A 27,113-nucleotide genomic window follows, 5' to 3' on the forward strand; every position below is an offset into this window, starting at 1 on the left:
GTCCTTTTATTTAAAATGCATCTCTGGGTTATTTGTGGGGCATAGGAATTTGTTCATTCACCCCCGCCCCCCAAAAATAGTCCGCCACCCCACCACAAGGTCTGAGGGACAGTGGACCGGCCTCCTGCTGAAAAAGTTTGCTGACCCCTGAACTAACCTAACAGCTGGATCCAGTTCCCCACTCTGGATTTTGGCTTGGATATTTCTCTTTATTCATGCCACTTGAACTCTTAGCAATACAGTAGAGTTTGGAATGGCTGTCCTTTTTGTTTCTTTGGAGTGTCACTCTCCAGTCATGCCTATAATCATAGAACATAGGTGGGCTTCATCATCAGTGAAATGTTGCAAATAGGAAAGAGGCACAGTTCATGGTACTGCTTCAGCCACCCCTTCCTTGGTGGCTCTTGTCTTTCTGCTTGTCCACGTTAACTAACTTCTGCTTTGTTTCATGGTGATATCTGTCTGAATGTGTGAAATTGTGGATATATAAACTGCACAACTTTGGTGAAGGAACACTTTGAAGCTTAATCAGAGTAATGGCAAAGGAGTGTTGGCACATGTTCACAGGGCAGGATCTAGTCCTGCTGGTTTGATACCTGTTTGGCCCATGTAAGGATGCTGGACTAGATGGTCTGATCCAGCAGGGCTCTTAATACATGCTCATGTGCTTATCTCATCACTAAATGCAAAGTGCAGTAAGTGATATCTGCAGAATGGATGGAGGCAGCAAGGGTGTGTTCCTTTCTGCTGTTCATCTGACCTGGCCCTGCAATTTCCCATGTCTGCCCATTTTTTTATCCACATTGATCAGATGTGGAGATTTAGCACACATGAGCCTTGACAAACCCCATGTGAGCATGCATATTTTAGACAATATTTCATTTTGAAAAGAGATACGTAGCATTGTTTCTCTCCTCCCCCCCCCCTTTTTAAAAGCTAGACTAAAAAAAGCTTGACCATCTTGGCACCAGTCTTACTGTGGATCTTTGAAATATAATAGGTTTTGCTATGAAAGTCAAAGTGAAAACCCAGCCTTGTTGAATTGCAAGTGCTGTGAATAGACAGCTCTGAACTGAACAATACTTTATTAGTGTTCATGGGAAGCTTATGCAGGCATTTTCACTGTAACAGCGATCCCCGGTAAGGTGCCTGCAGGCACAATTGTGCCCTTTAGGACTTTCCCTGGCACCCACAAAACCTCTGTCCCCTACTGCCTCCTTTGTCAGTTGTAAGCAACCCCAGTAACAGGAACCCTGACATTCAGCATGCCTCCCTAGGCAGCTTTGGTAGAAGAGGGAATTTTTGCAGGTAGAGGATGTCCACAACAACCTTCTGATGGACTCTCCTCCTTGACATAATTACTGAAAGTGCAGCAGCCCTGTCCTCTTTTGCTTCTGGCCACCTTCCCGTAGCTGCATTGGGATCAGCTGCAGAGTTGTGGCATTTTGTAGTTCTGAGGGGAGTACGCTCTGCCATTGCAACTGTGCCGCTTAACTCAGTTTTATGGATGGGAGTACCATGGCAGGCAGAGGAACTAATTCTCATCCACACAATCTCCTGATTGGAGCGAGGAATAATCTACAAAGGTCTGAAGCAGTGTTGCCCTATAGCAGATCTCTGCTCAGTGCTGTGAACCTTGTCCGCCCAGGCCCAGCCCCCTTTGCGTTTTGTTTACCAGGAGACTGGTAGGGCCAGGATAAGCTCCAGACAGAAACTCAGTGTGACTCTCAAATTGACTCACCCAGGTTGGGGCAGGGGAGTGGCGTGTAAACACCAAGGGTTTGCTGCAGGAGGTAGGCTTGGAGCCACCCCCAGCTGTAGGGAAAGTGAGAGACTATCCCTGCTGAATGGCATGTCCCAACATCTGCAATGGGACCTTGAACAGGTCTTCTGTTACTGGAGCTTGGGTTGGAGGATGGAGGAGTATTCTTGGCATGGGGAAGCTCCTTTCATTCATTGCCTGAGCTGAGGAGCTGCTTGCTTAGCACACCCCGCCAGGATTAAGAGGAGGCTCCCCATGACTTTTTCCCTCCCAGCCTAGCAGGAAAGAGAAGAGTAGCAGGTGAACTAGTCAAGCACATGGGGAGCTGAGAATTGCCAATCAGGTTTCCTTCTGGAAGCCCTCATAAATTGCAGTTAACTGTGACAGAACACAGCATGAATATTTGCTTCAAGGACTATGTAGTGCTGGTAAGACATGGACCTGAGGCCAAAGAATAAATCTGCCCCTGCCTCCCCGCAACTTTCCCCAAACCAGAAAATCTGCTTTCCGGTGTAGATATAAAGAGCTGGTGGCGCCTAGAGGCCAAGCTACAAACCAGGATGTCCCCAGTTTGCTTCTCACTCTGCCATGAATTCACTCTGCAGCCTTAGGCAAGTCTCTTTCTCTGAGGCCAAGCCCTTTGCCTCCCTCCCATCTGCCATACAGAATAATAGTACTGACCTACTTTATATTGAAATACTTTATTGTCACTTGTGCAACTTGTATACAGTGAGATTACTGTTGAGTTACTATAGGGTTGCTGTGTGATGTGCAACAAAAAAATGTAAGTGAAGTGTTTTGAAAACTAGGAAAATGCTAAATCAATTCTAAATTATTATTGTGTCTGTTACAGTTCATGCTCTGTGTGCTGCTACCCTTGAATTGGGTTATAATATGAATGTCCAACTTTGTATGCATCGGATAAATATTACCTGTGCAGTAGGGTTACAGACAAAGATTGATAATTCTGCTTGTTCGTGCGCATAAGTTTATGGGTGTTTCTGAACAGGAGCTTTCCCTGCCTTTGTTTGGGTGCCCCAAACAAAATGTCAAGACATCTGCTGCTATTCTGCTGTGTGGGCCAATTTTGGTCTCACGTAGTGCATTGGATTGCACAACAGCCAGGCTGTAGTGGCCCTGACCAGCTTTTATATTTTATCTTTGCTGAATAGATTGATAGATAACCAGCATGGAATGCTGGGTTTGGGTTTGCCAAAGGCCCAGTTTACACAGGAGCCCTAAAGTGTGGCTCCACATGGTTAGATGCTTCTAGGTGACTATTTCATGTATCACTTCTGACAGCTGCTGCAGTAATTGATAGAGAGCCCTTATCTTGCCTTCTTTCAGCCCTGTTATTGTCACTTGCCTGCTCCCTTCTGCCAGGACCCGAATTTCCTCCTTGTAGTAGTCGGAACCAAGGAAATCATTACAGGAATTTCTGCAGCACTGGGCTAAGGCATTTTGTTCCCTAAGATGTAGCAATGAAAGCTCCTCCCACAGTCATGGTGTACAGTATTCAAGGATTGTGGGGTGAGGGGAACAGCCACAAGCACTTCTCTCCCCGCTTTCTGGCAGTCAAAATACAATGGTCAGAAATTAAATAGCTAATAATTTGCTACCCTTTCATGACGGCCAAGTTCAGCTGCTTGAGGCAGTTGCCCCACTATACCTAAGCGTAGAGCCGGCCCTGAACTTTGGAACTGGTAAGTCCTTTAGCAACATGGAGGCTCTGACCGTGTGGAAGCTCTATAGAGGGGTCGTATGTGAACTGGCGTGAAGATGTGGCATAATTATATAAATAATGTGTGTGTAGCACACCTCAGTCTTTGCCTTATTGTGTTAGCAGGAGACATCACGGCACTTTCCAGGTGTGATCCTACTGCCTCCCTCCGTAGAGCTCGCCATGAAGAGTAAGGATGAGACCAGTGACACAGACAGTGGGATCATAGTACAGTCAGGTGAGTGACGGATGGGGAAATTCCTGCTCATTACCATGTAGTGCCAGCATCGTCTCCTGGATTTGTTCCTGTGTCAACAGGTTTAAGCAAGAATGACTGCACTGTTTGGGGTGGGTGCGGGGTCTTCTTTCTGCCCCAAGCCTGTAAACTTACCATAGAAGATTAGACTAGAAGGTATCACCACAGCTGCACGTAGATCAAAGCACAGCTGTGAAAAGAACCCTCTGACTCATTAGTCATGGCTGGCTCCTTGTTGGTTCTATTTCAGTCTGGCTTCCTCCTGGCCGGGCTATGATGTAGCCCAAAGTGTTCAGCTGGGGATGCCCAGGATTCCAGAAGAGAGTGTGATCTTGCATGGACACACGGAGACAGGAGCAAGGGCTATAAAGGGTGGTCTTGGATTTTGGGGACTGGTGTTACATGGTGGAATCCTAGTGCTTTAAAAACAGGAGTGGGGAACATGTGACATGTCAAATGTTGTTGGACTCCCATTAAGTGCAGCCAACTTGGCCTGTGTTAAGGGATTATGAGAATTGTAGTCCAGCAATATCTGAAAGACCACAGTTCCCCCCCTCCCCCAACCAGTTTAAAGTACCGTGCTTCTCAGCTGGTAGAGCATGAGACTCTTAATCTCAGGGTCGTGGGTTCGAGCCCCACATTGGATAAAAGATTCCTCCATTGCAGGGGGTTGGACTAGATCCTTGTGGTCCCTTTCCAACTCTACAATTCTATTATTCTATCTTGCAATATAACTGGTTCCTCATCATAAAAGATTTCTTTTCAAAAAACATTAGTAGCATTGAAATACAGGCAGAAGGTAGTGTTCAACTTACTCAGGGTAGACCCATTGAAATTAATGGACCTAACTTAGTCATGCTTATTGATTTCATTGGTATTACTCTGAGTAAAACTTAGTTGAATACCATCTGGGGTGTTGCAAAGTGGACGTAATTCCTACCAAAGACTCCGTAGGAGACTATTTCACTAAAATCCTTCGGCTGCCCGGTATGTGGCATACTTTCTGCATGAGTAATACCTGATCGTTGTACTTACTTAGTTATATATAAACTTTAGAAACAGCTTCCATGAACAATTAGCGTAAAAGTGCTGAACAACATACTTGTGGTAGAAGTAAATAATCAGGCCACACTTAAGATGCAATGTTGTATATACAACAAGATTCTCTCTCATGTAGGAAACTATGGCATATAATGCATCTCTTAATGGTTTTGAACTATCTGTGTGTACAGACAAGGAATGGTAATCTTTTTTTCATAGGGTGGGCTCATGCCAGTGAACAGCACTACTTTGGGATCTATAGTGCTCTAAGCAAGAGTTGCAGCGGGGGATCCAGACAAACAAAATAATAAGCGAGTTCAGCATCCACTTCTTAGTCTGATTCCTTTTGCAACCCCAAGTACTTATTTGATATCTCAGGGCACATCTGAATAGAAACTGCTCCCAGTTTAGCAAGTTAGTTCTAAACTGGAGACGTTTCTTCTACCATCACCACTCAGAAAGTGTTGTATGGTTTCACACAACCCTGCACCCACCCCTACACTTATGAGGGAATGGTCTCCTATTGTCCTGTATGAATGAGCTAGTGTGGGTTGAGATCTGACCTTTATGTGGCTTGTGAGGAGTCAACAATCTGGCTGAGTGCCTCTGATCTGTGGAAGAAGCAGCATGAGCTAAAATCTTCTGGAACTGCTTACAAATATCAAAGACTCCTTTTTGTTCCGGTCTGTGAGCAGAGCAGCAAATCTGTTTGCTTAGTTCTGCAATAAACTTAATGATCAGGAATATCACCATGGAGTCTCCTCCTTATCTGATCTGCGATGACCTTGAGGTGCCTGCAGCTTGGAAGTAAGAGCTAATCAGTCCTGGCTGTTGTACACATTCCATACCCCACCTGATGAGCTGTCATGACAGCCTCTCCTTTGATGTCCCATGCCATTTTTATGATAACTGCTAATGACACCAGTCTTTAAGATGCATTCGGAAGACCTGCAGCTGGCTCCAGAAAGTTGCCCAAGGGTATCACTGTATGGGTCATTAAATATTGCTGCTTCCCTTCCCACCCGTAGCACCTGACAGGTCATCAGTCTGTGTCTGTCTCAACCCTTCCAGGACTAGACAGCCCCATGTCTCCAATGAAGGATCTGACGCAAGCTATGAGGAAGCAGCAGAAGGCGCTGGAGGAGCGACTAGAGGCCTGTGTGCAGGAGCTGCGAAGGCTGTGTTTGCGCGAAGCGGTAAGGGGCCAGGAAGTCTGCAGGGTTGCCACACACCCTTTGGGCTGCACGAGGTGTCCTGCTAAAGTAAAGAGGGCCCATCTTTAAGGGCTGTAGTTCTTTGGACTTGGATGCTCACAGAAACTGGAGAGACTTTCCTCAGAGATCAAAGACATTCAGACATGAGGGAGGGGCGATGTAACCCAAAGGTAGTACTAGGAGAAAATATCTGAGGGCGAATAAAGGGCAAAGACTGTATCAGGAACACTTTCCCCATTGGAGAGTTGCTCCTGCATTATTCAAGACGTTAACTTCTAAAGCAACCCATAATTAACAAGCTTAATTAAGCGAGCCTAGCCATATGCTGAAAGTGAATCTGATGAGGTAACTTTTCCCTCCTGACCTGAGATACCGTGAATAGTTAAAAATTGAACGTGGAAGTTTCTCCCAGAGAAAATTTTCTGGGCCCCCTGGATCAGAACCAACCCATCAAACCAACCACTATTAGTTGTGGTATTTTAATGCGTCAAAGAGAAAATAATTAAAACAATAAACTACCCTTTCTAGCCTATTGCTATTACCCTCAGTTAAAAGAGTAAAAAACAAATGGGTTTTTGTTTGGTTGGTTGGTTTTGCAGGACACCAGAGCTGTACCTTGCTCTCTTGAATGTTTTAGGGAATATTTTCCGGAACTTTCTATTACTTCCCCAGTCTAGTTCCTATCTAACACTACCTCTTCATGTGCCTTGCCATTAGTTTTCAGGGGTGCACTGGAAATAATTGGATTTGTAAATATGTTTAGGGAAAATGTTTTTTAAAGGGAAATTTAGAGCTGCCCAGTGGTTTGCCATTGTAATTGGAGCACAAAGCACACACTGCTACAACACACCTGTATATCGTGTGTGTGTGTGTGTGTGTGTGTGTGTGCATGCATACATACATACTTTCTTACTTAGAGACACATTTCATGACATTTGGAAGCCTACAAAGAGTGGGAGAAAATCCCCAGAACTGGGAATCTGGCAGCACTAATGCAGAAGTGTGTTATAGTCAAACTTCACACAGGAGGCATCTTGAACTCCCAACTAGCAGTGGAGTGTGGAGCATGTCTTTGGCAAAGGGAAGAGAAATGGCTATGGTTGAACAGGACTTGGTCTGCGGGAGTCTGGACTACTTAAATTACTTTACACATTTTTATCCGTCACTTTTTCATCACCTAACATAATACAACTTTTGCATAATTTGAATTTTTGAACTGCACACCTCCCCCCACCCAGTAACTGTCCATTTTGGATCTGGCTGCACTTTAAAAAAAGCAGCTTTGGTTTGGAATGAACTCAGGCCTGGTTATTTTGTGTGGCATCTATCTATGGCTGTCTTCTGTGCCTGAGGTTAACTTGATGTCATGGGACACTGAGGAAATAGAAGAAGCTGCCAAGCTAACAAAATAATGGCATGAGATCCTATTTAGAGAGAGAGATTGATAGACAGGTATTTTGTAAGATGCTCTGAAGACCCAGGGTGTGACTGAAAGTACACTGTTCTGGGAACTGAACCTTCCCTTTGCTGTTTTCTTGACAGGAACTGACAGGATTGCTTCCTTCAGAGTATCCTCTGAAACCAGGAGAAGTGGCCCCAAAGGTCCGACGTCGAATTGGTGCTGCTTTCAGATTGGATGAGAAGGCCTTTCTCTCCAGAGGAGTGGTAAGGAATCTTGCTGAGGTGCTTCTCCTCCTGAGTTTAGGGAATATGGGCAGAAACAACATTTCCAATTATCCAGGGCGCTGCTTGGAAACCTGCTTGTGGTGGGAGTCACTATCAGCTGTCATGGCAACCCTTGCTGCGAGCACAGAAGTGTCCAGAATGAGATGGGAAGAAAAATGATGTGCTGCTGATACTAGAGTCACTAGACCATTTTTTTCTGGCAGATGAAGCTGTAATTCAAAAGCAACTTTCCCTCTATACTGGCAATCTCCAGCAAACCACCTCACTGAGAATCAAACTGGTTTCTTCTGAGAGTCTTTACAGCCAGAGATAACAAAAAGCCACGCAATTTCAATTTGCACAGTAAAAGAGTTCTCTGTGTCAAGTGCAAGTGGGCGAAAAGCAAGTTTCCCCCTGGTGAGGGCATGTACATACCCATGTAATTTTCCATCTGTAATCCCTTTCACCAATTGTCTACATCACGGGTGTCAAACACAAGGCCCGCGGGCCGAATCCGGCCCGCCAGACCTCGTCATGTGGCCTGTGTAGCCGCCGGCGGCGGCCGCCAGCCTTCACCTTTTATTCTCGCTTTTTTTTTGACACAAGAAAGCCGCTTCTTCAGCGCATGCGCGGCAGCCTATAGGCCAGAGAACATCTGCCCTCTAGCGGCGCCGGCCGTTCTACACAGGAAACCTCCACTTTACATGCATTCAGGAAACCTCCACTTGTTTTTATATTGAGCGCATGCCATCCTGTGATGTGACAGATCCAACGGCTGCCTGAACCCTTCTCTCCTGTACTGTAAGTCCTACAGATACAACCGGCCCTTTGAGGGTGACCAAACTGCTGATGCGGCCCCCGATGAATTTGAGTTTGACACCCCTGTTCTACACGAACCTGCAGTTCTTAACAGGCAGGCAGCCTTTATAGAAGTGGGGAATTTTTTTGTTTGTTTGTTTTCACCATTTTTGAAACCAAGTTAAACTAATCCAGGAAAAAACCAAACATGTTTCTTTGTTGAGAAGGGATGGCTTGCATTAGGATTATGCTGTGAATTCCCACTGAAGACGATACAGTGCCAGGAAGCAGCTGTCAGCTAAAAGAGGACTTTTGGGAATGATGAGGTTGTTCGGGTTCAGCATCCTGTTAGAAACTCCCAAAGGGACAGAGACGCTTCAGGCTCCAAACACACAGAGGGAGTTAGGCCTCATTTCCATCAAAGGTGTGGGATCTGTTGACTCTTCAGCTATGCAGTCTCACTCTCTCTCTCTCTCCCCTGTCGTCTGTTTTAATAATAATCTTAGTAGGAGGCGGCCTAGGTGTGGTGCTGCTTATTATTTTTTTGCTGTGTGCCCATAGTGGGTGGCACAGGGTGTGGGCTCCGAGTGGAACTGTGTGTGTTTTGTACAAGTGTTCCTGCTTACCATAGCTTCTTTCTCACACGCACACTTAGCGTAACTTTGGAAAGCTTTTCATTTCACCTTCACCTTGCCGAATGTTGCCTACTGACCTGCCTTTTTGCTCCCTTTCCCCAGCCATTAGGAAGCTCTTGCCCCAGAAACATAGAACATTTCCACTTAGTCTGTGGATAGTTTTCCTCCTTCAGAAGCCTGGGCAGGGCAGACAGCTGGGAACCGGGCCCAGAACATCAGTCCTATGGCTCACACAGAAGAACACACCCCTGCGGATTTCTTAAATCCAGAATAATTACCATCCCTGGCTCAGGATTCACAAATCCCTAAACTGGATTAGAATCTCCATTCTGCTCATAAGCAGGCATTGAAGGAGTGGGAAATCACCCGTCTATTGTTATTTAATTATCCTGGCTGTGAGTGAGACAGGAAGATTTAGTTCAGCCTGTGATGCCTTTCTACACTAGTTGAATGCACTGGGGTGCTCAGATGCAAAAGAAGACGGTTGGGCTCGTGTGCTTTTAATAGTTGAATTGCAGCTGGTGTCATGCAAGCTACATTTACTGAGGTTCCCACTTCTATGTAGCTATTAAAAATGCAAGAACCCTGCTATCTTTTCATCCGACCACTCTAGAATACACATGGAATGTAACTGGGAGATGCATGAAAGTCATACTCAGTATCTGATTTGCTCTACCAAAGGACGTAAGGAAGGAGCCTATGATTTATGAGTTGAAGCAGAGGATGGGGTGATGGTAGTAATGTCTTGGAAGCATCCAGCTGTGAAGAGTGCCCTAGAAATACAAGAATCATAGAATCATAGAGTTGGAAGAGACCACAAGGGCCATCGAGTCCAACCCCCTGCCAAGCAGGAAACACCATCAGAGCACTCCTGACATATGGTTGTCAAGCCTCTGCTTAAAGACCTCCAAAGAAGGAGACTCCACCACACTCCTTGGCAGCAAATTCCACTGTCGAACAGCTCTTACTGTCAGGAAGTTCTTCCTAATGTTTAGGTGGAATCTTCTTTCCTGCAGTTTGGATCCATTGCTCCGTGTCCGCTTCTCTGGAGCAGCAGAAAACAACCTTTCTCCCTCCTCTATGTGACATCCTTTTATATATTTGAACATGGCTATCATATCACCCCTTAACCTCCTCTTCTCCAGGCTAAACATGCTCAGCTCCCTTAGCCGTTCCTCATAAGGCATCGTTTCCAGGCCTTTGACCATTTTGCTTGCCCTCCTCTGGACACGTTCCAGTTTGTCAGTGTCCTTCTTGAACTGTGGTGCCCAGAACTGGACACAGTACTCCAGGTGAGGTCTGACCAGAGCAGAATACAGTGGCACTATTACTTCCCTTGATCTAGATGCTATACTCCTATTGATGCAGCCCAGAATTGCATTGGCTTTTTTAGCTGCCGCGTCACACTGTTGGCTCATGTCAAGTTTGTGGTCAACCAAGACTCCTGGATCCTTTTCACATGTAGTGCTCTCAAGCCAGGTGTCACCCATCTTGTATTTGTGCCTCTCATTTTTTTTGCCCAAGTGCAATACTTTACATTTCTCCCTGTTAAAATTCATCTTGTTTGTTTTGGCCCAGTTCTCCAATCTGTCAAGGTCGTTTTGAAGTGTGATCCTGTCCTCTGGGGTGTTAGCCACCCCTCCCAGTTTGGTGTCATCTGCAAATTTGATCAGGATGCCCTTGAATCCATCATCCAAGTCGTTGATAAAGATGTTGAATAAGACTGGGCCCAAGACAGATCCCTGTGGCAAGAAGCTGCCTAATGCCCATTGGTCCATTTAGTTCAGTATTGTCTACACCCGTGTTTCTCAAAATTGGGTCTCTAGCTGTTTTTGGACTACAGTTCCCATTATCCCTGACCACTGGTCCTGCTAGCTAGGGATGATGGGAGTTTAGTCCAAAAACAGCTGGAGACCCAAGTTTGGGAAACCCTGGTCTATTACAAACTGGCAGGCAGCAGAGTTTCCCAGCCCTAGCTGAAGGTGCTGGAAATTGAACCTAGGATCTCTTGCAAGCTCTTCCACTGAGCTGTACAGCCTTTCCCCAGGCTTCTCCATTGCTGTGATTTTGGATTCTGCCACTTTAGTCCTCGTGTGCCCCCTTTTGAAATGCTGGGTCGCTCCATCCTTTCCAAAGAGTTTCATCGTTTGGAATCCATGTCTGTTCTCCTCCGCAGGATCCTCTGAGCATGTTGGAGAGAGACCTAGCTCTGCAGCTGCAAATTGCTGAAGCAGCGCGATGTCTGTCCCGGGAAGAGAATCTCACCAAGCAGGTTCGGAAGCGCCGCAAAAGTGCTGTGCTGAAGGAGGAAAAGAAGCTGAAGGAGCTGGAGCAGTCTGTCACAGAGTGCCGCCAGGCAGCCAGGCATTCGTCACAGCTGAGGGCCAGTGCACCAGCCTTACAAGGTGAGCTGGAGCTCAGCATCCCACAGTGGCCTTGAGATCAATGCAAGGGCCTAGAGAGGCAAGTCTGAGAAATGGGTCCTTTGCGTGTGGTGATAATGACAATAAAAATATACAGAGGGAGGTATAGTAAAATTGTTCTTTGTGGCCACTGTACAGCAGGACAAAACTGAATGGTGATAAATTGAAATGAGTAAGTATCAGGAAGAGGGTTTATTAATTTAAAAAACAACAACCTTGAGTTGTCAGGAAATGAAGACAGAGTCTGGGATTAAATACCTGTCCCTAGAAATCAGAAGTAGGTCAGACAGGCTTCTGACAGGCGTGGTTTAGTTGGAATTCATCCCAGTTCAAGGGAGGAAACTGACCTTTTATGGCTTCTTCCTGCCCCTGTAATCTACGCAAACTGCAGTTTTCTGTCAGCGGTTGCCAAAGTGAGCTCAATAAAGAACAGGGAGAGCCAGCTGGAGGAGGAAGCGTGTAGAAACCTGCAGCGAATGACGCAAAGACCTGCAGTGCCAGATTAACCCTTAGGAAGGCGTAGAAAGTTAGATAGCTCTGGATCCAAATCTCTTGGTTTTATAGGGACTTGGGGAAGTTTGCTGCATAGGGTGCAGTAGGAAATAAGCATGCAGGGGATGGCATTGTAACACTCACTCTACCCCCCCCGACCTATAGATCCACTCTCATAACACTAGAAACTGCAGGCACTCAGTGAAGCTGAATATTGGAAGATGAAGGACCATGCAATGCACTACACACAGTGCATCGTTAAACTATGGAATTTGCTCCAACAGGAGGCAGTAATGGCCCCCAGTTTGGATGGCTTTGTTAGAGGATTGGACAAATTTGTGGAGGGCAAGGCTATCTAGCCATGGTTGCTATTTTCTGCCTCTGCTGTCAGAGGCACCATGACTCTGAATACCAGTTCCTGGGACCCACAGGTGGGCAGGCTGCTCATGTTCTGGCTTGCAGGCTTCCCTTGTGTGTCTGGTTGGCCACTGTGAGAACAGCATGCTGGACAAGGTGGGCCATTGGCCACTGGCCTGATCCAGCAGACTCGTCTTACATTCTGATGGTTCTTGCCCAGGTATTCCATTAAGGAAGCATCTATATTGATAATAGGTCCACTGGTGTGGGTGGGCGGTTGCTTATATTCTCTGTCCAGCGTTTTTTGCGCAAGACTGCAGGAAGATGCATGTTTGCACGTGAGAAATTGCTGCTTCCCTCCACTGCCGCTTGCCTGAGGAATCCCACAGCTGCCCTGCTGATGGACGAGATGTCTAGGCAGATTGGGCAAGAGGTCTCAGCTTCTGAATGAGGCCATCTGACCCTCCCGTTGGCCACAGAATCGCCTGGGGGCAGGCAGTAAAAGAAACTCAGTGGCTGGCAGCTGCATTTCAACACAGAGTTAAGCATGCTTAAGGCCTCCAAAAATCAATCAGCTTGAGGGCACTTAACTCTGCATTGGATTACGGCCAGTTTATAGCATCCATACTGCATTTGAAGAGTGAAAGAATTTTTAAAATATTAATTCATAATTAAGTGTTTTGCCTGTTTGGGAAGAAGATTCCCAAATTGTGACTCTAAATCCCCCCCCCCCCCGATTACTATTAATTCACTGCATCAGGGAATATCTCTTTGAGGAGCTTAAGTGTGTGTGAATGCAGAGCTTTGAATGATGTGGTTTGAGGCTCTGGGAATTAGCTCAGAACTAAGAAGTGTGTGTGAGAGAGGGAGAGGGAGCTTTTATTTCCCCTTTGTAGAAGCTCAGTGGGATTTATGAGCACATATTTCTAGGGAGCATCAGAGGGTTCTAATAACTGCTTGAAAATCTGATCATTGTTCTTCCTTGTCCGTGCCAATTCTTGTGTCTTCACCAGGGTTCAGTGCCTCTGATGAGAACTCCTTGTTGGATGCTGTTGCGGTAGAAGAAGGTAAACTAGATAACTGTGACCTCTGCAGTGTCATTACCGTGTGCTTGTGACTTTCCTTCACCTAGCGTAAAGTGGTAGTTAAGCCTTTGAAGAGACAAACTGTATCTGATCACTGCTCTCTGACATCTTGTCGAGGTTTGGCCTTGATTCATACCACATGACTAAGAATTAGGCTACAGCAGCCAGCTGGACTTGCAAGGAAGAGAAGAGAGTTAGTGAATGGATCTCATCTAAATTTTCAAAAGATTCAAGTACAAAGGTGACTGATAAGTGGGTCTTTTATGACTGTGGATATCTGCTAAATTCAACATCCTGTTTTGGTTTAATCTAGAGATGATAAGAGTCTGTGATAAGTGATTTGGTATATTTTGAATGATATCGCCTAAGTCAGTGGTTATTCATGCTTTTTTAAAAAATCTATTATTAGATATCTTACTTTCCTTTTACTATAAGGTGCCAGGGCAGAATACAGCAATAAAATAAACCGTTTTGAAACAAGCAAAATAGTCACAACTATAAAACAAGAAAAGTAAAACAGTTAAAAATAGTTCCATACATAAAACAATTACAAACAATTCCACATATGAAAACTGTTAAAAGTAGTTCCAGTACAGATGCAGTTTGGGACAAAGTCCTCCATTTAAATGGCTTGTTGGAACTGGAAAGTCTTCAGTAGGTGCTGAAAACACAACAGAGGGAATTCCAAGGGGCAGATTGCAGCACACTAAAGGCCCGATTCCTGTATTGTGCAGGGTTGACCCCATTACAATATGGTATTTGCAGGAGGCCCTCACCTGCACAGTGCAGTGATTGAGTGGGTATGTAAGGGGTGAGATGATATTTTAGGTACCCTGGTCCCAAGATGCATGGGGATTTGTACACCAGTTCCAGCACCTTGAATGTAACTCAGTAGATAATGCTACCACCCAGGTTTTAGTGTTGGAATGCTGCAGTTCTTTCCTTTTCCTTTTCTGAAGAATCCCAGGTACTGAGCGCCCATCTTCCGCCAATGCTCACAGCTTCAGCTCGCCTCCAACCCCCGCCCGGTTCTTCGGCTCAGCCTCTGCGTTCTGCGTTACTAGAAGGGCAAACCCACTACCAAGCCACTGACGTGGAGTGCTCTCCCATCCAAAACAGCCCATGGAAAGAGACCAGTCTGGACAAGCCCTATGAAAAGCCAAAGAAATCCACTGAGCCCAGCAGTGTGCCAAGGTCAAGACCTTTCTTCTCTCTCTTTTCTTGCTCTTCTTCGGATATGCCTGCATGGCCTCTGTTAATGGTTATTTGCATGCAGTTAATATGGAAGCTACTGTAGTGTCTGTCCGTTACTTCCTTTTAAGAACAATAAGCATTGTATTGTTTTGCTGCTTTATTGTGATTGTGCAATGTTTCCATTTTTTTATTTCCACAAATCCACCTTAAAGTTGCTTAATTTAATAACATGAAATGAAATTGCATGTAAATCCCAGCCAATGTAGGCTTCACAATTGCACTGGGGAAAGTGTCCTTTGAGAACCACTGACCTAGAAACTTAGTAGTCCAATTAACTAAGCCAGACCCACTTGAGTCTTGCTTTCTCTTTTTACTCCTGTTTTTCACTCTTAGGGAAGATGAAAGGGAGGGGGATTTGACCCCTGACCAGAGCCTCTCACTCCTTTGCACACAAAGAAAGATGACAGGACTGCAGGCAGTTTCTTACTTGATGTTCTTATTGTGTTCTGTTACAGCAGTCCAGGCCTGCTGTCTCAACCGTCACCCAGCCGTACCCCCCAGACAAGTGCTGAGGCATCGCCATGCCACTTTGTTCCTCCCAGGAAGCTGGAAGTAAGGAAACAGGCTGGTTCCAGTGCCCCACAGACACCTGAGTTCCTGGGAAGGAGAGGACAACCTCAACTCATGAGGTACTCTATGGACTTAGGGTCAATTCATGTACTCAAGCAGGTGGCCCTGCCTGTTGTTACCTAATCACTCTTTGAAGTTTGAAGATGTCAGACACCTTGGGTGTACGTTTTGCTTCTATTATCAGGCCTCACAAATGCAAAATTTAAATTTTTTGGGAATCCCAGCTCTCAGTTATTTTTGTTATTTTTGTTGTTGTTGTTATTTTGAAAAAAAGGGTTTTCTAGTTCTCCTAGCTATGAAAATAGGCTTGAAGGCAAATGAGCAATGTTTGGGAAAATGTTGGAAGCTAGAGGAGGGGCAAACAGGATTTCCAGCAGTTAAGGGTTGGGGCTTCTGTGCCCTGCATTGTTTCATGACCCTCCTTTTCCAACTGCGTGCAGAATAAACTATACAAAGGAAGCATATAATAATGCAAAGTAGCTCTAAGGAGATTGCTATGGCAGTGTAAGCATTTCTCCTTTCTCCTCCCCGCATCTGACATACTGTTCTTGGAGTTCTCCTGGCAATTCCTAGAGTGGTTTAACCAGTGCTGTTTTTTCTAAACTCCTCCCTTGTTCACTTATAATGGCAATGGCGCCCACCTGAGAGGTGCCAGCACTGAGTTCCGGATGAAAAAAGCCCTGGATTTAACAATCAATCCTTCCTTGTAGGGAACTCTAAGAACTGTAGGTGTGTGAAGGGACGGGGGCCTCCTAATGACTCTCAGTGCGCTGAACCTCCCATAATCCTTAGGGGGTAGTGCTTCAATGGTGTTAAGGTGGCCATTGTGAGCTCCTGATAGATGGTCTTAACTCTCTCCTTCCGGCCTCCAGGGTGTGTTCATCCCGGGAAGGCTTCGAGTCCCGCGGAAGAAGCGCATTGCCAAGGCGGCGTCCCACCTACTACACTGTCACTGTCCCCGAGTACTGCTTCTCTGTGCCCAAGGCCAACCCAGCCACCAAGCCCACCTACCACTCCGCCTCAGAAGACAGCAATTCGGATGTCTCCAGCATCTCCTATACCACCTCTGCCGGCAGCAGCAGCCCCGACATCTCCTTCCTGAAGCCAAGCTCCTCGGTCCCCATAGAGGAGCCCCTGCAGCCGTTCCAGAACCAGACCTCCAAGGGGAACGGACCCGAATACCACTGCCAGTGTCCTCAGAAGCTGCTCTCACCGCTGGGATACTTCTCTGCCGTAGAATATGACAACCACCTGCCAGCTGGGCGGGAGCTCGGCCACAGCCGGCCGCCCTTCCTGTCTGTAAGCTCCGCCCATTTTGCCTACAAGGAAGAGGCGGTGCCTGTGCGGTTCCACCGGTCGGTTGTTTCTCACAGCAGGGTGGTGCGCACCCCGTCTCTGAAGGACTGCTCCCCGATGGGGCCCCGAGTCCTCTCCAAGTCGGCCGTGACAGAAGAGCTAAAATCGTGGCACGAACGGACTCGGCTGCGTAATGCGCGGCCACATTCCCTGGACAGACAAGGGGCCTTTCGCATGCGCAGCGGGCCCGGCCGAGAGTTGCGCCCCTCCTGTTCCATGGGGCAGCAAATTCAGGTGAGGCTCTTTGGGCAGGAAGGTGTCTTGGGGAGAGAGGAGCCAGCCTCTTCTTTACTGTTTCTGCAAGAGTTTCCTCAATATTCTAGCTAGACCTGATTAAGGAGAACATGCTAATGTGCCATGTTCATAGATAAACTCATTTTCTATAAACAAATGAGTGTAGAAGTCTCTTAACGGGTGTGGGCAATCTAGAATCTGCAGCTCCCAGATGTTATTGGGACTCCAACTCCCATCAGCCCCAGCCAGCAGGGCTAAAAGTCAGCATGATGGGACTTGCAGCTCTCCAGATGTTGCTAGACTACAGGTTTCAATTCCTACTTTACAGGCTGTTAGTATCTGGGCATACAAGGAATTGAAAGCTCTGTGTGTGCGCCCATGTGAATAGGAAAATTGGAGGAAGGCTTTCATGAGTACCAGCAGATCTGTAGAAGCATACTATAGTGCTGCTCCTGTAAGAGGAAGGCAGGTGCCTCTCAGGTGTGATTCACTTCACTGCTCAGGTTGTTATGTTTCTTTTCAGTTTTTTGCAGCCTGCTATGGCTACCAAAATGTCGACTGTCTTACATATTTGTGGACAAAAGCTGCTATTTTGGCACACCACCAGAATGTGTGTTGGTGGAAGCAGTATTCGCTCATGGCAACCAAGAAACATGGCCTGCTCTCCGTGAGTTGGAGAGCCATCCACGGGCTCACGGAAAAGCAGATTTCACAGACTGCTGTCACCTCACATAGGCGCACTGCACTGCTGGGCCTTTTTATAGCTTATGGGCTCGGGGGGTGGGCAGCACTGGAGAAACATACACAGCTAGTGGGTTTGGCTGCTTCTTTTGTGCTATTTTCTAGCAATGTTGTGAAAAGCTTTTTTATTATTATTTTAAAAGTGCATTTACAGGTCCACTGAAAGCACTATGCTTTGGAACATACATTTGGCACAGCCCTACAGCTAATTAGAAGTTAAACACAAATGCATGCAACACTACCACAAATTCAATTTAAAGTAATAAGATAGTGGTTTGGGATGGATTGGGATGGGGACTGAGAACGGTAGGTCGTGGGAGGGGTGCCTAAGCCTTTTCCCAAGGGCCATTCAGCTGCTTAAAATCACCACCCCAGTTTCAGATGTTTGTTTGCACTGAGAGCTGTTTGAGTGTTCCAAATTACTCATGAAGAGGAGTCTTCTGGCTCAGAGCCTGTAGTTGACTCATGTTTGTGGCAGAGGGGAAATTTCCAAGTTCTCTGCCCAGGTAATTTTAAAAATAATAGAGTTGTATCCAGTGTTAATCCTACTCAGGAGTAGACCCATTGAAGTTACTGGACAAGACTAACAGGCTCCTTAATGGCGGTGGGTCAACTCTAAGTAGGACTAGCACTGAATACAACACATTAAGTAGTATCCACTTCCTTGAACCTCAGTAAAGTCCAGTAGTCCTTAAGCTTGCTCTAGTTCTTGGTTCTGAAAGCGAGATGAGCGCCGCATTCCATAGTCGCCTTTGACTGGACTTAACTGTCCACGGGGCCTTTTTTTTCTGTATGCTTGTTGGGCAGTTTGTTAGATAGGAAAAGGTTATGTTGCTGCTCCTTTGTTCTGATGGTTGGTGACAACGGCATTGCCTTCTGGCAACTCTGCACGCTGTTCCTTGAGAAATATAGTCAGTGAGAGGAATTCTGAAAGATATGAATCCTGGGGGGGGGGGGGGTCCGCTTGGAGAATTATGTTCTTTCGATGTGCAAAACTGTTGCACAATGAAGCACAGTTCTCTCCTCCTTGGGCATCTCCCTCGCCTGCAGCACAGGGCAGAAGCCCACAACCATGCGAGCAAGAGCTTGCCCTTGGATTCCTCCCATCCTCTTCAATGCCTGCTCCCCTCACCTGGAAACAGAGCTGTGGAATTTTAATCAGACAACTCTGTGCTGTGCTAGGGAGCATTCGCATGAGCAAGAGAAGACAGCGACCATACATTGCACATTACATGTTGTGTCTAATCCATCTTCAGCACAAGGAAACCACCCAACAATGCAGCATCAGATAAATGTGCATTTTCAGGTAGTTTTATTTGTGAGTCCTAGAGGCCAGTTGCAGATACAGGATTACACTGTCTCCAAACCTACTTTGGCCAGTTCATTTAAATCTATGGTCCCCATTCAGGAGATAAGAGATAGGGGAGCTTTACTTACCTAAAAGGAGGAGCCATGAGGACAATCTCCTTGTATAAGCATCGGTTGAAATAGACTCCAGTCCGCAAAAGCTCATTACTTTATTAAGTCTTTAAGATGCCAGTTTGCTGCAACAGACTAAAATAGCCACCCCTCTGAGAGTGGGCTCACACTTCAAGATTGCAAGTGGATGCTCCTCTGGACATGCCTGTGAATAATGGGTAGTAACTGCGGAAGCTTCACGTTGATTAATAGTTAGAAGCTGTTTTGGTTTTGCACCCATGCATGGGAATATAAATATAAGAAGCTGCTTTGTAGTCAGTTAGACCATCTTATGCCAATATTGCTACTTTTAAGAGCCTCTTCCTCAGCCAAAGCCTCTTTTAGTCCTTCTTAATGCATAAAGCTATGGCAAGCTCTGTTTATTTGCCTGCAGGGGCTCAGCTTTTTCCGTGAATTCTTTAGGATGCTCTAGACACCTAATTTGTTTTACAGCAGGGATGGGGAGCTTGTGGTCTTCCATTTGTTGCTGGACTACAAGGCCCATTATCTCTGATCATTGGCCAGGCCAGCTGGGGCTGCTGGGAGTCCCAGCCTCTTTGGAAGGGCCACAGGTGCCGCAGCCCTGTTGAAAAGTGCCAGAGCACCACCTTTCCATGACTCTCTGTGTGGTGGGGGCTCTAGTCCAACTCCCAAAGGTGAAAGCATGAATGGTAATCGTGCCTGGAAAACATCACAGCATTTTAAAGACGCTTACTTTAATGGCACTGAATGGAAAGAATAGGAAAGATTGCCCTGGAAACTTTATTTTTACACTGCGCTTAATGATGGGAGAGGAATTGATTTTATAGGCATGGAGAAACATAATGGGTCACATTTTCCTGAGGCAATCAAGATAGGAAGTGACCATCAGCTGTAACAAATGCCTTCATGTTTGATGAAGGAAATTGTATTTGGTGGTAGTGGGGTTGCTGCTACTGGGGAGATGTGCTGGTGCGACAGTTCCATTAAAAGGCTCCTTTTTTTAACCTTCCAGGTTCCCCGTGTCCATGTCCTGAAACGGTCTCCTGAGGGAGCCCCTGTGCAGGTCTACGTGCCAGAAAATGGAGAAATCATTACTCAGGTGTAGAGACTGCTGAATCACCGTGACTTCCTGCAATTCGGCAATGTCAGCAGGCTGGCTGCCTAGACCGACCCGTCTCCCCATTCCAGGTTGGAAAGACAAGGCTTTGTGTCAAACTTTGGTGTGTTCTTCGACCATCTGATCCTGCTTTATTAAAGAGAACACTTTAGGGGCTATTCTGCAGCCTATGTGAGACTATATAGCTCAGTCTCTTCCTTGGTTCCTATGATGAACTGATGCAATAGACTACTGCAACAGACAGCTGGGTTTCCTGTCCTGTGCGGAATACAGAGCACAGCAAGATCCCTCACCCCTCTTAACTAGTGTTTGCTTGTCTGCCTATTTATTCACGTCTGTCTGTGGTGGAAAGATCTTGGGAGCCAGCTGTAGGTTATGAAAGCAAGAACTTGAGAACTTTTTATAGCTTTTCAGAAAAGAGCCAAGCCTGACTACATGAATTTTCTTTCCCCCATGGAAGCAGAATCTGCCTGCCCTCACATGTGCTAGATGTGGAGCCTCTGTTGTCTTCTTTATTCTTGCATAAAGTAGTGTGATGTAGCAAACAGGCAATGGAGGCAAGCAAGCTTCCCCAAGTGTAGTTTGGTGTACATGCCCTTTCCCTATTGTTCTCCCTTCACAACTGCTTTTCACAGCATTTGCCATGTTCTTGGTTCTGTATCTACATCACAACGATTCTTAAAAGGAGCCCTATCTTTGTATGAAACCCATCACTTCGTGGAAGGGGTTTCTCATTATACAAGCATGTCACAAGGAACTGAGAGTGACTCTGTTTGGTCTCAGCCCAGAACCTTTTCGACTTACAAGTCATGGCAAAAAAAATGGGCATAAGCCTTCGTGCTTTTAAGGCTGGAAATGCCAGTTTTGAAAAAGAAAAGCAGATTCTCCGGATGCCAGGTTTGTACTTAATTTGCCGTGCAATCCTAGACTGGACAAAGACAAGATATTTTGCTTAACCTCTACTACTTACTATGGGGTCTTTTCTAAGTACCCGTCTCTCTTTAATACTGGTCTTTGCTTCTGGGGTAACCTAGGGATGTTAAAGCACTAATTATGGTATCATGATGATCAAGTGTGTGTGGTATTTGCAACCAACATTGTTCTTAATATTAACTTATTTGTACAAGGTTTGCCAGTGGAGGGAGAGGGAATATGTATGATGTGCAACTATGAAAGTTATCTGGACTCAGCTCAAAACAGTGTTAAATCTACCTGAACATTTTTATATTGAATAGGATGCTTTTTCTGAGTCCTTGTGTGTTCTAACCCTTGCAAGTCATCATTTGGGAATTGCCTCTGCTTTAATTACTTCTTTAAGGTAAAGGTAAAGGTACCCCTGCCCGTACGGGCCAGTCTTGACAGACTCTAGGGTTGTGCGCCCATCTCACTCTAGAGGCCGGGGGCCAGCGCTGTCCGGAGACACTTCCGGGTCACGTGGCCAGCGTGACATCGCTGCTCTGGCGAGCCAGAGCCGCACACGGAAACGCTGTTTACCTTCCCGCTAGTAAGCGGTCCCTATTTATCTACTTACACCCGGGGGTGCTTTCGAACTGCTAGGTTGGCAGGCACTGGGACCGAGCAGCGGGAGCGCACCCCGCCACGGGGATTCGAACCGCCGACCTTTCGATCGGCAAGCCCTAGGCGCTGAGGCTTTTACCCACAGCGCCACCCGCGTCCCTTAATTACTTCTTTAGAAACAGTCAAAAACAATGTTTTGTTGTTGCCCCAAAAAGCCAGGTCATGAAGATACAGTTATCAGATGACACTTAAATTCTGGTCAGGCTCGTTGCTTCTGGGTTTGTTTGTTTTTAACTTCCTAGATCAGAGTCACTTGCTCATACCTATATCAATATCCATTTCCTCATCAGCTCAATCTTCGTACCACTGAAAGAGCCTTTTGAACTTACACTTAATGGCCTGTTTTATTTTTATTAAAAAGAATTATTCTCAGATCTTGTTTTGATGTTTATTTATTAAGAGGAGGAACAAACACATTCATTGGAAAACCATGTACAGCGGGAGATTTAAATAACTTACACTATTTACATAGCGGTATAAAATAATTACACACCTTATCATGTACACACGCACACACACATACATACGTGTGACCATTTTGCCGGATGGTACAAAACCCCCAAAGAAGCCCTGAACACACACGCCAGCCTTGAGGGGGAGAAAACACCTTTCAGGGCAAGAAAAGGCACCTGTCAATTGAAACATGATTATATATGTATACATAAACCAAGAGGTGGAGCAAACGGGCCTATGGTGTTGATGCACTTTAGGGGGCGTCTTTCACCCCAGCTCCTTTCTTGGAATGCAGGGATGGTGCATGTTATCCTACCACCAGGAGCAAAGCCTTAAGAACACCAGGAGAACCTGGCAGAGATTTTCCCAGGGCTGCTAGATGAATCAAGCAGGTTGTGCAAACCCACTTTTGAATCTCGTTAATGACAGTGTCCTCTTAATGAACATGCACATTTACTCCCAAGGGCTACTCAAAGCAGACGATGTTTTCAGCTTGCTTATTCTGACCCTTCCCACCTTGTGCTTCATGTAACTGTTCATAGGAGGTAAAATGGCTCTCCTGGTTTGCACCCAATTTCATTTGCAGGGTTTTGCACTTTGTCACGTTGCTTGGATCAGGACTATTAAAAAATAAAGAGAAGGGGGTAGCTTCTTCAATATGAGAAAATATAATCCCATACCTAAAAAGCTAGCAATAGCACTGAGGCACATGGGACTATATGGCAATATGGTCAATAATTTAACAGTTAAGCAGAGTGCTGTCAGGCACAGTGCTTTCAGGTATATCAAGTAATACTTTACAAGACATTTCATATTTCTTGTACTAAACAGACTTCCTCCAAGGAAGAATGGAGGAAGTTTTAGGTGAACTGTGTGCAGCTAATTCACAATGTATTCCTAGAATATATTTTTTTACAGGCAACTACATTCACAGGTGGACTACAAGCTTCTGAAAATATCAGACAAGATAGCTCGTGTAGCCATGTGAAGGCGTGAGGATTGTGCTGATTTCATTACCGATGGAAGATGGTCCCTCTTCCAAGGCTTGAATCACTTGGACCTCTCTGTTATTCTCAGTTGAGAATGCTAAGTCACGAGAAGACTGCAAAGGACACAGTGATTCAATAAATATCAGTCTTAACGTTTAAGAAGAGCTTATTAAAATTGGTGCTGCTGGTGGACACAATACAAGCTGTGAGCTTGAATGTAAATCAGTCAACAGTGAAGGCAAAGCACACTTGCTTTCACCTTGCCTTCATCTCACTTTTGGGACTTAGGGGTCAGTGGTAATGTGCGTTCCCCGGACTAATTCAAGTTTTATTAACATAAAAAACCCCCAAAGAGTAGAACTAGACACCTTGGACCATGAGGTAGGTTAACTCAAAACAAGCCCTCACCCTTTTTAAATTTCACTCATGCGCGTGCACATACACACAACCCTCTCCCTCCTGCTCCCCCAGCCCCAAATAATGCACAAGACAATACACAGAACCTTTTGAACACCCATACAGAATTACAGTACAATAACCTACTCCCAATGGAAGAATCTGCAGCTTCACTGCATGGAGTGGATGAAGTTCACACCCAAACCCAGTTTATTAGAGCAGAAGACTCCTATAAACCAGGGGGCAGAGCTGTGGAATGGTCCACCAGTGTGCTGCTTACCCCAAGTCTGCTGGTTGAGGCATGAACTTGGTCCTTGGTCCTTGGTCAGGAGAGCACAATGCATGTCAAAAGTCCATTTATACCACATATTAACAACCAAGTGAGGAAACGAAGGTTTTGAGGAGTGCTCTGTGACTCCAGTGAGGGCTGGGACAGCCCTGCTGTGTTACACACAAACAGAAAGCTTCATCTCTTGCAAAGTGATGCTCACACAGGGTCCATGAGAACACTTAAGTGGGTTGAAACTCCACCAGTGAAAATTCAAGTTGATTGAAGCACAGAGAGAGAAGCTTCTCCTGCTTATTCGTTGCAGAGTCTATTATAAAGACATGAGTATTGACGTGAACGGATGGCAAGCAGGTGTAAGTAAACAGGTGATGGGGCAAGACTAAGAGGGCAAGTCTCATCATCCCACATCTGGGGAAATGTGAATACAGGAACGCATCACCACACGCTTGTTCAAGTGTTTCTTACCCTGTTAAAAATCTAAAGAAAAAACTCACACATTTCTGTTCCAATACTTAAAAGGGTCCTTTCTCCACCTGAGGGGAGAGAGTCAGTTTCTGTTGCCATTATTATTTTCTCGTATTGGAACAGGACAATGTAAACAGCTTCACAGATTGAAATAATGCATGTTTTCCCCCAGGCTGCCTGTGAAGACTTTCCCAGGGAGAATCCAAAAACATATTCCAGTAGCTCACATCTTTTTTTTCCCCTCCTGGGATATCTAGCACTATGAAAAAAGGGACCAGCATTACAATTTCAAGTCTGAAGCTGGAACACAGAAAGCAACCATTCTTCCAAACTAACAGAAATCTTGATTCCACAGTTGAAGAAAAAGTGATAATCCAAATCCCATATTATCCATCACCCATTTGACAGGCCTCACTTACACAGTAGAGATTTTTCTTTTTTATGTTCTCTTGGTAGGGGCTCTAAGCATTTGAAAATGAAAACCTTTGGCGATTCTACTTTTGGAGTGAAAACTGAGAAATATCACATGTGCTTAACATTTTAAAAAAGGTGGCTAACTTTGCCACCCCCCCTTCCCCCCTTCATAAAATCACACACACACATACACACAGCCCATCAGTGGTGGAAATAAGAGAAAGGAAGCCAGCGCATTAACACTCATGAAAGATCTAACTAGAACAAGAAATACCCTCTAAAACACAACAATCAGCTATGCAGGAAACATATCCAGGAAGCAGCTGGCATATTTAGATTTCCTCTGGTCAGTTTCACTGTTAAGCTCTGGAGGAATGCCATAAGCAGGGCACAGGCGGCCATAGGAGTCGGTAGGTATGGATTGCTCAGGCGTGATGGAGTGAGGAATGAGGTTTCTTGCATCTTTCCTTGATAAACCTCCTTGGTCTATGAACACCTAAAACCACCTATTTTGCAGAGCTTCTCACATAGCCTGGGGGTGTGTGTGCCTGTTTGGGTGGCATGTGGATTCTGATGGGAGAAATGCTCTCAAATGCCTCAGCTTGACCTTCCTCCTTGGCTGGCAATGCCATGGTGGGAGTTTCACAGTTCAGTGTCATTGCAAAATCCTACCAAGCAAAGAGACATGGAGCATGGAAACTGGAAAGGAAAGAAGGCTCCCTCGCACCATCCAACCAACTCACTCACTGGGGCACACGGTACCAAAAAGCCAGGGTGCCATCTTTTCCTGAAGCCCTGAGTGTGTGAGATTCTGGTGGGAAGCTAAGCACATCCTACCCTTGCAAGCCAGGCTCAGCAAGAGCGCCACATCTTGTCTTCTCGTGACCTCCACCACAGTCACCATGTCCAAGTAGTTCCCCAGGTTCTATCTAGGTTGTGCTGTTCAGTAGCTTCCTTGCACTCCAGAGTTTCACTGTCCAGTCACTGGGGAATGAAGAGGAAAAGGTGGGAATATGACATTTAGAAAGTCAAGAACCAAACACTGAACAAGCTCAGATAAAGGGGAAATGGAGGTGCAAACCACAGATTACATAAATAACATGCTTGTAAAAAGTGTGCTTAGTAGATAGGTGAATATTTATTTTGAAGGAAAAGCAGCCACATGGGCTCCCAATCTGGACCACACTCCTTAATCTGGGCACTGTGCTGATTTCCCACCCAAATCCTTCCCCTCCTGCCTTTCACTCTCTTGCAATGCCCAAGGACACCATGTAGGCACATGGGCTATTCCAGAACAAATGCCCTGTTTAAAGCAAGAGGGAAAGAATTCAAACACCTTCACTTACTGCAAAACCAGAATTCAAATTGGGACCTGCCTTGGGGGTTGTACTCCCCCACCCCCTACATGAACCCCATTGACATTTACACACACAAAACACACACACACACACACAATTTTATTTGTATGCCACCTTTCCACAGTTCAAACCATGCTCAAGGTGGCTTACAACATGAAGGGAAATGCGTAACTGCAACATAACAAAATTAGTCATAAACAATAAATAAAACATTAAAAAACACACAATCAAACTGAACAATTTCCACATAAATCACGCCAACCCTAAACATAGTCTATTAGAGGTTAGCTTCATTGATTTCAGTGGGACAGGCTTCCAAGTGAAGCATGCAGCCTTAATAATGCAACCAAGCAGGCATGTCAAGGAGGAAAGTGAGATGGGGTTTTTTTTTGCATGCCCACTTTGGAGGTGAACTGGGAAGCAATGTCTCCCTTGGAAAACACCTCCACTTACTGCCCTAAAGGGAAAGAAAAGCAAGTAAGCATTGCATACCGTTAAGAAGCAGCTGAGATCAGCTCGCAGAGAAAGGGGTTAGGGACGAGAAAGAGGGGAAGGGGGAACACAGCAAGAAAAAGTGAGCAGGAGAGTAGAGAAGACAGGAGGAGGGTCAAGGCAGACTGGTAGCACGGCCCTTGATGGCAAGGACGCGTCGTGGAAGGCAGGGGGTGAGCCCAGGCACGTAATTCCATAACTTTACCCGGCAGTCACTGTGGCACATAGAAACAGAGAGAGAGAAGAGAGACAGAGAGAGGAAGAGAGAAAAGGAAAAAAGAAACATGGTCGGAAAAGAGGAGATTAGAGACTCCAAAGGGGAAGAGAGTGAGTGGTGGGCCTGGGTTGCCCTCCCTGGGGAAGCCCTCTTGCCAAGTCTTTGGCCCTTGCTCTGCCAGAATCTCCATGGGACCGTGATGGGTTACCAAGACTCCCTGCGGCTCAGTTCAGTTCGTGACTGCTGGGACAAACCAGCTTGTTGTGCCTCAGTTGAGGAGCTATGTCCTTAGGTGCTAATCA

General features: G+C 45.8%; 2 protein-coding genes across 11 annotated transcripts in view; one reads left to right on the forward strand and one right to left on the reverse strand.

The window, feature by feature from the left end:
* The window catches only part of INAVA (innate immunity activator), a 32,480-nt gene extending 11,622 nt beyond the window's left edge, over positions 1-20,858 (forward strand). Inside the window, exons 3-11 of one of the 5 annotated variants that reach the window (XM_053392887.1) lie at positions 3,606-3,720; positions 5,851-5,975; positions 7,536-7,658; positions 11,268-11,496; positions 13,377-13,430; positions 14,408-14,642; positions 15,158-15,331; positions 16,145-16,862; positions 20,056-20,858. In XM_053392887.1, the coding sequence (XP_053248862.1) occupies positions 3,666-3,720; positions 5,851-5,975; positions 7,536-7,658; positions 11,268-11,496; positions 13,377-13,430; positions 14,408-14,642; positions 15,158-15,331; positions 16,145-16,862; positions 20,056-20,148 (1,806 nt within the window). In that variant the 5' untranslated portion in view covers positions 3,606-3,665 and the 3' untranslated portion in view covers positions 20,149-20,858. Of the gene's footprint in view, positions 1-3,605; positions 3,721-5,807; positions 5,976-7,535; positions 7,659-11,267; positions 11,497-13,376; positions 13,431-14,407; positions 14,643-15,157; positions 15,332-16,144; positions 16,863-20,055 lie in introns of those variants that run through there. The other 4 variants (XM_053392886.1, XM_053392888.1, XM_053392890.1 and 1 more) reach the window with 4 other exon arrangements.
* Positions 20,859-23,258: 2,400 nt separating this feature from the next.
* Positions 23,259-27,113, reverse strand: part of KIF21B (kinesin family member 21B) — a 71,592-nt gene continuing 67,737 nt past the window's right edge. For 4 of the 6 annotated variants that reach the window (XR_008331113.1, XR_008331111.1, XR_008331112.1 and 1 more), the window contains 2 exons: positions 26,595-26,809; positions 23,259-25,728 (listed from right to left, as the gene is read on the reverse strand). Coding sequence is in view for 2 of the 6 variants with exons in the window: in XM_053392892.1 (XP_053248867.1) it covers positions 25,674-25,728 (55 nt within the window). In the remaining 4 variants the exon portion in view is untranslated. The remainder of the gene's footprint in view (positions 25,729-26,594; positions 26,810-27,113) is intronic. The other 2 variants (XM_053392892.1, XM_053392891.1) reach the window with 1 other exon arrangement.

This window comes from Podarcis raffonei, chromosome 6, assembly GCF_027172205.1.
Source record: "Podarcis raffonei isolate rPodRaf1 chromosome 6, rPodRaf1.pri, whole genome shotgun sequence".
Classification (NCBI taxonomy): Eukaryota; Metazoa; Chordata; class Lepidosauria; order Squamata; family Lacertidae; genus Podarcis; species Podarcis raffonei.